Source organism: Eurosta solidaginis, chromosome 1, assembly GCF_040869045.1.
Source record: "Eurosta solidaginis isolate ZX-2024a chromosome 1, ASM4086904v1, whole genome shotgun sequence".
Classification (NCBI taxonomy): domain Eukaryota; kingdom Metazoa; phylum Arthropoda; class Insecta; order Diptera; family Tephritidae; genus Eurosta; species Eurosta solidaginis.
The window spans coordinates 355,859,305-355,869,543 of record NC_090319.1 but is presented as its reverse complement, the minus strand read 5'-3'; the positions used below and the strand labels follow the sequence as shown (position 1 = coordinate 355,869,543).

At 35.2% G+C, this 10,239-nt stretch overlaps 1 protein-coding gene across 1 annotated transcript in view; it reads left to right on the top strand.

Moving 5' to 3' along the window:
* The first annotated feature begins 1,742 nt into the window (after positions 1-1,742).
* The window catches only part of Rnb (R and B), a 31,894-nt gene continuing 23,397 nt past the window's right edge, over positions 1,743-10,239 (top strand). Inside the window, exons 1-8 of the mRNA XM_067762731.1 lie at positions 1,743-2,137; positions 2,205-2,813; positions 2,883-3,224; positions 4,367-4,573; positions 4,642-4,780; positions 4,842-5,102; positions 5,173-5,377; positions 7,216-7,291. Of these exons, the coding sequence (XP_067618832.1) occupies positions 1,889-2,137; positions 2,205-2,813; positions 2,883-3,224; positions 4,367-4,573; positions 4,642-4,780; positions 4,842-5,102; positions 5,173-5,377; positions 7,216-7,291 (2,088 nt within the window). The 5' untranslated portion in view covers positions 1,743-1,888. The remainder of the gene's footprint in view (positions 2,138-2,204; positions 2,814-2,882; positions 3,225-4,366; positions 4,574-4,641; positions 4,781-4,841; positions 5,103-5,172; positions 5,378-7,215; positions 7,292-10,239) is intronic.

The window sequence follows — 10,239 nt, the reverse complement described above, 5'->3', positions numbered from 1 at the left end:
ATATTCTTGTGTTATTTAGCATTTGCGTGAATAAAGAAAGCAATATAATACGCATACGCATACGTCAATAAAGAAAGTAATATAATATGTATACATAAAACCAGTGCGCTGTTGCATTTTATCAGAATTGCCAAAGTAAAATTTTATTATTAGGTATTTACATGCAATATTTTAATTTTGGCAACTCTCTTCGATCGTCATCGTGTCGTGTTCACTGTCGTTAAAAAACGAGCAATAATTGGCTGATGGTGGTCCGCAAACGCATTGCAAAGGAGTATTGTTAGAGTACTCCAACCTGAAGAAAATGGAACACGTAATCCAACAATTTTTGCAGGGTAGTCAAAATAAAATAAATAATTTAGTTACAGCTTTTTGACATAATTTTCTATGAGCAATCTGTCATAAAAGCTGCAACTAAATTTAGAACCTATTTTATTTCGACTATGAATATGCGCCTATGAATTCATACAAAACGCGAATGTTTGAAAAAACGATCACAATAGTAAACAGCCTGGAGCAAAGAGGATAAATTAAAACAAGACACGTCTGTCTGGTACTCATAGCCAAATGCTGTTGTTGTAGCGATAAGGACACTCCCGAAGCCATTGTTGATGGTCCTTTTCCGGACGCAGATCCTGTACGTTCCGGTACCAAGCCCGACAATCTCGAAAAAGATTTGATATGACATAATTTTTAACATCTATAGACGTTTACGCTTAAACTTTATATGGACTGATAAGCGTCAAACTTTAAATTCTCCTCTGAAATTGGTGCGCGTAAAATTGATACTACTAAATTTCAATACGTATTATACTCAGATGTAACTTAAATATCCCCTTAAAAAAACGCGAGTACTCCATAAATAGTGTAAGGAATACTCCTTTAGGAGTATAGGAGTGTTCCAAAACTAATCTGTATTCATACAAAAAATGTGCTCCAATTAACATTGCGATGTCCGAGGAGAGGAGTAGGTGATCCCACTCTCGCTTTGTTTGTGAGTATTCCATAGAGTACATACGTGAGAGTACATTCCAAAGTACTTTCACTGTAGTACTCCATGGAGCACCCACAGAGGATCATATGCCAAAGTACTAAAGAGGAATTGTGTTTGGAAAGAATTATCGGAGTGAATTTAATTTAAAATGAAAATAAATGAAGAGGGGCAAAACAACTTTTATATTTTATACTACGAATATTCCTATGTTATTTAGCATTTGCATAAATAAAGAAATTAATATTTCTCTTTACTATAGTATGTATACATAAGCTATCATCCGGTGGCAAAATCCTGAGCCAGATAAATAATTTTGCATGTAAATGCAACAACAACGATTTGAGCCAGATAAATCCAGATAGAAGTCTGTTTCAATTTGTGGCCAGATAATTTGTTAATTACTTCTTTTTAGGTTGGCAACGCGGCCTTTAATATACCTACTTTTTCAAAAATAGATGTCGCTGCTTAGCCTTTCGCCGTATGAGTTGAATGAAAAACGCCGGCGACATCTGCCTATCACATTTCACGTTTGCGAAAATTTCACGACATCTGCTTCTCAAGTCTCCCAATGACCCAGAGCATTCCCGTGAGAATTGAGCGTGAGCCGGAGCTGTAAAACTCACTGAAAGACGGCAATTATCTAAGCGAGGATATGCGGCTTACACAATGATCATGACACAACCTTCTATTGCATTCTGTTGGCCTACAGCTGATTTTCAATTCTTTTTTTGCGCTGGTTCTTGCAACTATTCTGCTTTCCTCCAATCGTATTGACAGCTTTGATTACAGACAAATTTTTTTTTCAATTCTTTGCAATATATATATAGTATTACAGAATGCACATTTAAAAAATATAATATTTATGTCAAGAGAAGTACCATTTCTTATATATAAATGAACCGGGAATTAGTTGAAAACATCTTGACCGTACTCAAAACTTCTACGGATAAGAGTGTGGTTATAAAAGGGCTTGTGAAGTTACGGACTGATGTGGTAAAAGACCATGAAGGCATTGTGCTGTTCCGTTTAGCCGGTGGTGTGCCGCCAATTGTACGCTTTCTCAATAAGCCACATGAACAAATTCTGGAAGTCGCATTGAGTATACTGGGCAACTGTTGTACAGATGAAGAAAGTTGCAAAGAGGTAAACATATGCATAAGGTGTACAAATATGAGCAAACAATTATTTAAAAAAATTTTAATTTTCGAAGGCTCTACACTCTAAGGTGGTATTTCCACTCACCACCATTTTACGATCAATACCTAATCCTGTTATACAATGCCGGGCATGTCGCTTATTGGGAAATCTTGCGAAAGGCTTTGCAAGTCAATTACTTTCTGCACATTGTCCTGCTATTGCTCAATCGCTTTGCCAAATCATAACAGAGACGAGCGATATAAACACACGTCTTATGGCATTTCGTGCTTGTCGTTTCCTTCTGCCAATTCAACAATTCGTACAACACTTTCTCGCTGCCAATGGATTTGTAATACTAATGCGCATTTTAACTGCAATCATGAAGACAGATGCAGCACCAGCTACTCAACCAACAGAAGGCTTAGTGGGCAATGGATGTGTTAGAACTCCTGCAATAGGATTGAAAAACAGTCAGCATCGTGAAAAATACTTTGAAGAGGTAGCCCGTAATTTGGAAGGCGTACGAAGCGATATATTTGATCACGAAATATTAAAGAACCAACCACGTATATTTGGCGACTATGCTATGCCTGAGGAAGCAGCCGCCATGGATTTAACCAGTGAAATATTTAAATGTTTGAATGTCTTGGCTGAATTGCCCATCGGTCCTACGGCTTGGAAGGTGAAATATTTAATAAGTCAACAAAATAGTATATATTTATGTTAATATTATAATTCTTATTTTATACAGATGCTAAGTTCCAGTGGTTGCACTTTTGCACCTATTACATTCTTCATTACTGAGGAAAACCAACAACGTGGTGTTGCTCTAAAAATCATTTCGAATTTTTCTAAGCAGTTCGATGCTTTTCATATGCTTAGCTCTGCAGACGCCGTTGTAGCCGCATGTGAACTGCTGGTTTTGGAAAATATGACAAAAGCTTTAACGGAAAGTGAGAAGCGTCATTGTATTCATATTATTTGTATGCTTTCGCCAGATGCTTGTAATCGTTCCAAAATTCGGCGTTCAGGTGCTTTGCGAAAGCTGATTGCAATGGTGCGTGATTCGCAGTCCAACACAGAAAAATCTCAGGTAATATGTGCTTAAGTTTTGATGATGGTGTAACTTCAAAATTACTCACCGAAAGGTGGGGCATCAGTCGTAGCAGAGCTTAGTCAAGCAAAGTCTCTTGACTTAAAACTTCTGAATATTGTACGTTGCTTTCCTTAAAGAACTTGGGAGTTATCAGAACCACCACTGTCAAATAGGTGTATGTATACATCATGTAACAGGCTTCGCCTCGCGTAGGTAAGGTTGACTCTTGGGTAGGAGAAGCTGTGGAGCTACATAGCGTTGTCTTAATTCACAAAGGCCTTAGCTAACATCCCATCAAAACACGGTCCCCAAAGTTAGAGAACTTTTATGTGACACATTAGATACCTAGTTTAAGCTCGACTCGAAAAAATGGTTAGAAAACTACAACAGTAATTGGCCTCTAACATTAGAGAACGGGTTAGTTATCTAATCTTCATCTAACTTCAGTGTTTGATGGGATATTAAAAATTTTACAGGAGAAGCAAAACACGTTTTATTTTTATTTTTACATATACGTAGTTCATTCAGGTAAAGCTTTTTTAAAGTGGAAAACCCCCTGCTTATTTGCTCAAACACTTTAAAATTTTAACTTAAGGTGTATTTTTTTTTTATCAAACCACAATCTTTGAAGAGTGAAATTTCACAAAATCCGTTGGTTAGGGTCTTTGTGCTTTAAGCTTACGATAGCTATACGTTGCACTGTATGCTAGGAATTCCTGAATATTACATTTGCCTGCGAACTATAAACTGCATTACTATTTTAAAATGTAACTTGAGAGGGTAGTCTTACCCTTTAATAGCAAAGGAGTTTTTATGGCAATAAATGTGATTATAAAGTTAAGACACAGTAGTTCCACGATGCATCAGGTTCACTATCTAGGCAGTCAAGCTAACGATTTTCCAAACACCTAGGTACTATGTTAAGTAGTAATTTAGCATATTTCTGAGGGTTTCAAAATATGCACCGTCGTACAACTATACAAATATTTGGAAGAGATTCTCCAACGCTTCCGAGGAAGAAATAAACCGCACTAAACCAATTGGGATGCTTGGTAAAATGTTAAATTGCCTCTCTCTTCAATGCAAATTACAATAAATTACATTATGATGAGCGTATTAAATTATAAGTTACATTCCAGATTTTATACTTGCTTAACAATTTTCAATACGATAATATGAGTATGGACTTGATGTTAAGAGAAGGTTTGGTGCCAGTTATTATAGGAGAAATCAATACGTTCCTAACCAGTGACGATGAATATCATAAGAGAAAGCGCGAAGAAAAGCAGCAGAGTTCCAAGAAACGCAAGCTACCCAAAGATGTCTGTATTGAGTCTAAAAACAAGGTTTGTGATAAAAACAAAAAAAAAAAGAATATAAAGCAAAAAACTATAATATAATTAAATTATAATAGCTCATAAAAGTGCAGGATAAAGCATTTCTAAATGATTGCGAATCGCCAAGTAGTTCACCACGTTCATCAAACACACCATCAAGCCCTTGCAGTTCGCGTAGTATGTCTCCAGTGGGCAATAATTTGTTTAAAATAGGAGGTGAAATGATTAAATAAAAATTAAAAAGTAAAACAATTATATTTTTTATTGAATTTCCCAGAGGACGCTTCTGATGATGAAACATATTCACCCGTTTGTAGTGATGATGAAGAGGACGATGATGATGAACCTAATGAAACTGAAACACATAACGATAATGCTATCGATGACGGTAGAAATAACGGTAGTAGCAGTAATATCAACAACAACATCTCTGCCGATAATTCGGAAATAATGAGACTTCTCGATATTGCCTGCCAAACAAATGATGTAAATGAAGAAAATATGTTGGATAGAGAGGAGGATGATGAACAAAGCCAAGGTATGATAAAACAACAATTTGGTGGTTTGAATCCTGAGTCTTTCCATAAAATTGTTCTTGTATTTTTTAGATGTTCCCTACCATAAACTACCACAGTTGGGCAATATGCCTCGTAGCACACTGGATCATTTAGAGAATTTACTCTTTCGTGTTACTTTGTTGGTAAACAAGCGCGGGGAATTGGGCAAATCTGAAACTATGAATACGCTTATTAAGGCTATAAATGTGTTTGGCGCAAATAATAATTTCGCGAACTCTTTAACAAATATTTTGCAGTAAGTTCTTTAATTGTTGCATAAATTTGCCATGAGTTTTTGTTTTGTTGTTGTTGTAGCAGTGGTTTTACACTGAAATGACAGTCCTCCTGTACATAGAACTGGCTGCCTTTTTCGGTAGTGGAATACGGGTAGGAGAAGAAAATAAGAATCGAAAATTCACTTTTTCATATGTGGAGACTGCTAACCCAAAAATGGTAATTTAAGTAATAAGGTCCTTTTGCTTAAAATGACAACTTTGCATTATTTACGAATTTTTCATTATAATTTTTCGCGTGTTCAGGAATCGTACATTTTTCTCAAAACTTAAATGTGCAGAAAGTAAGTAATTTAATGTGGCTCTTAAAAGCGGACGCTAGTGTAATAATAATAATAATTTAAAGCGATGTAAGGTCAAGCTTCCCATCCAGATTGTGGTGTACTAATTTAAATGTTTTCTTCGAATTGATTTGATTTAATTAATTTTTTTGAAATTCCACGGGCGGAGGTCATTGTGTTGAATGAAATTATTCAATGGGATATAGTTGGCGGAAATAGCTGTCGGTGAATCTTTATTTCGAAATATTCCTTATTGAAAGTTCTTCAATTTTTGAATTTAAAGTACATTACAGATCTCTATTCGAGTATAAAAAGTTTTCCTTTATAAAAAGTTTACCTTTGTATACTACACTAATGTATTCAGAAATACACCGTATGAATTTGCTATTAAAGTTGTATTTATCTAAACATTTTTTTTATGGGGAAGTGAATCAAGTATAGGTATTTGAATTTTAGCTGAGAATCTTTTTATCGAAGAAAAACAAACTCCTGTCGAGGAGCGCTGATAAAAAAATTAAATGTAGGGTCTTTGGAGTTTCGATCCCTGTTGCGGTACTCAGAAAAAACTCCTTTTTATACTCAGCGTGTTTTGCAAAATAATCAGTATCGAAAAAAATTTGATTGAGCCATGTCCGTCCGTCCGCCCGTCCGCACGTCCGCCCGTTAGCACGATAACTTGAGTAAATATTGAGATATCTTCACCAAATTTGGTACACTAGCTTATCTGGACCTAGAATAGAATGGTATTGAAAATGAGCCAAATCGGATGATAACCACGCCCACTCTTTATATATATAAAATTTTGGAAAACACGAAAAACCTGATAATTTAGTAAATGATACAAAAAAATTTAAAATGGGCGTGGCACCGCCCACTTGTGATAAAATCAATTTAACAAATATTATTAATCATAAATCAAAAATCGTTAAACCTATCGTAACAAAATTCGGCAGAGAGGTTGCCTTTACTATAAGGAATGCTTTGAAGAAAAATTAACGAAATCGGTTAAGGACCACGCCCACTTTTACTTTTAAAAGGGTCGTGGACGAATAAAATAAGCTATATCTTTGCAAAAAAGAGTTCTATATCAATGGTATTTCATTTCCCAAGTGGATTTATAACATTAAATAGGAATAATGGTGCCACTTGTTATGTAGACAAGTAATTTATCTGAAATGAAATGTACAATTGAAGCTTACTCTGAGTATATAATTTTCGGTTACACCCGAACTTAGACATCTTTACTTGTTTCGGCAGTGAATGATTGTGGGATAAGCTTTAGACCACTTCAGGTTACTTAACTTTAAGTTATGTTTTTATTTCTTATCATTATTTTTTATAAAGGCAAATCACAATATCTATTATTCGTCGTATATCCTATGTTTTAATCGAATTTTATATTGGAACCATGGTGATTCCTTAAAATTTTATAAATAATACGGCGCTCTTGTGAATTACCTAATAGAAACTTTTTTATGTACATATAAATCGTTCTGAAAACAAATTTTTCTCATCCATAGAGAAAGTCAATTCTTTGCACAAGTTGTACGCAGCGGCATAGCACATCAGCTTTATCAGTTAACGAAAAATGAAGAGGTAATTTTTCTGCTAAAAAAATATTTATATATATATATATATTACTGCCAAATATTATTAAACATTAAATCAAATACACATATCAGCGTACTTCCATATCTTTCTAGGAATAATGCACGTTAAAATAACAGTTAAAGGTTGTTCTTTTGTAATAAATTGTATTCCGCCAGTTTGTCGTTTTGTATTTTATGTTCGAACAAGTGAAAGAGTATAAATTAGGGCTCTTGGTATTCGGTTTGTCGATTAACCGAATTATTCGAATATGTCATTAGTCGACTACTAAAAGTGGGCTACCAGTATTCCAGTAGTCAAAACATTTAGACTATTCGGTTAACTAGGCGTTAGTCGGTTAATGTATATTTCGGTTACAAAGGCATCACGTATAAGTAGTATCTGTGGTATTTACCAATTAATTTGATTGGTTTCTTTTAAATATTCAATAAAATATATCAGGAGCTCAAAATTTTTTTTTTGTGCAATAAAGTAAGACCCAAAATTATAACGTATTAAATTTCGCCCATTTGATCAAAATTCGATTTATAGGAATTCCTTATGTTATTGAGCGTTAAACACGAGTCCATTTCTCTGGTCGAGTCTCTAACGTTCAGCCACCAATTGCCTTATAATTTTGGTTGAACGTCAAAATCGAATGACTCTTGCAAAAGAAACTTTAGAAATAATTTTATTTACCTGTACGGTGATAGTTTAAAAACAAGTATGAAAATAAAATGGATAAAATATCATTGACCTGTAACAATACTTCAAAAGGGAAATCTTCAACTCAAAGGTTGTTTTCGTCATAAATTTTGCAAAAATTTCTCTTTTCATTTCTCGTACTTTTTCTAACTTGTTTGAATATCTATCCTACTTTCTTTTCCAGTTCAGGGAAGAGACAAAATATACATATGCATGTATATCATACCTTCTTAATTTCATTTTCGTACAAAGCAGCATTCTTCTCCCTGTATTGTCGTCATACACGTTTCAATTGTAATTTGAAGAGCTGGGAATATTGTAAACGAGCTCACATACAATTACAAACGCGGCTTTTCTTGCTCTAGACCCTAAGGATTGCTTCGCGACATATTGTATATTAGTACAGATTTTATTACCTTAATTATTTTATAATAATCTTTTAAAACGTTATCTGTAGCAGCAGGAGCAAGGGGGTATAAAACTAAACCGCAGTAAAATAATCAACATACAAAAACAGAAACAAGTTGAACGTACATAGGTGCAAAGCATATATGGTTTTTTTACACAATGCTGTAGAATTCAAATGACACGAAAAAAAACCTTGTATTCAGGAAAATGTATTAGGAGCACAGAAATAAATGTAGGTAATTCTGTATATAAAAATATGAAATCAAATTTCAAATGTCTGACAAATATTGGTTTGTATGTGCATACATATGTAAGGGCGTTTTATGAATGGGGGGAGGAGGGTTGTGGCAGCTGGTGGCCCTTTCTGAATAGTGCGACATAGGTATATCTTAAAAAATTGCGCCTCATTTAAAGTTTAATAATCTATGCATAAATTTCCTTACATATAAAATCTAATTCAATTAATCTTAATATATAAAAAACACGTGTCACAACAATTTTGGCCGCGATGTACTCTAAACTACTGAACCGATTTTTAGAGACTTGAGAGATAGGATAGGTTATATCTCAGTTAATAGTCGCAATCTTATTTTATTGCAATTTTTTTGATATGTTTATACGTAATAATAAAATGTTACGTATACGCAGTGTCACTCATATTTTCAGGTGGTGCGGATATACTTCCGTCAAAGAGTATATATTTGTTAAGAGGCGTCACTCGATACTTTTGTTGTTGCCAAAGCAACCCTGTCATGTCGAATGTGATTCTGAAGGAAGGTTTGTTTAGTTTTCTTTAACTGCATCCTATATATTTATGCGGTGAAATGGCTTTGCATAATTTCGATTTTTGGAAAGAGAATTAATTATTTAAATAAACACAAATACCCCACGAAAATGTATAGAAGGCGTTTTTATAAATACATCTGACAAAAAAAAAAAACAACGACTACCTTGAGAAAAGATCGAGTAATTTGCTAAAGTATGCGTTCTGACGTCTCTTATTAGTATATACTCTTTGCTTCCGTGTAATTGATTGGTGTTTAATTAAACAATCTGCTTATCAACAAAAAATATTATAGCGAATGATATCAAGTATAGCACATCACCAGGTCCGCTTGTTGTTGTTGTTGTTGTTGTAGCGATTAGGTTACTCCCCGAAGGCTTTGGGGAGTGTTATCGATGTGATGGTCCTTTGTCGGATACAGATCCGATACGCTCCGGTAACACAGCACCATTAAGGTGCTGGCCCGACCATCTCGGGAACGATTTATATGGCCACATTGAACCTTCAGGCCATCCCTCCCTCCCCACTCCCAAGTTCCATGAGGAGTTCACCAGGTCCGGCGAGAGGGTGGGTGGGGGGGGGGGGGGTGTCTGATGGGGCCCGCGATAGAGGTACCATGACATTTTTTTTAATTCAGGAGAGTCTTTAGTGGTTCCATGTGCAATTTTTAAGCCGAATTTCAAAAGCAACGAAAATCTGCATTTCGTTTTAATATTATAGTGAAGTGTGAAAAATAAAAATCTATATATATAAAAAGAAAGGCTAAAATGTGTGTTAGTTGGTCGCCGGTGTTTGAAGAGATACGTCGGTCGATTTTGTTCAAACTTTCACACAAGTTGCGTAAACCTCACGCGGTGGTTTCTACATCGATCGACGTACAGGGTCTCGAGATGTAGGCCAAAACGTGGGCCAGTGAAAGCCCAGACAGTGTTTATACAATATGGAAAGCTGTTGATGAGTGCTTTAGTACAGAGTAATATATTATCCAGAGACGGACTGGGGCTGGGATTAGGACTAGGACTGAGACTGAGACTCGGAGTGGGACTGGGACTGAAACTCG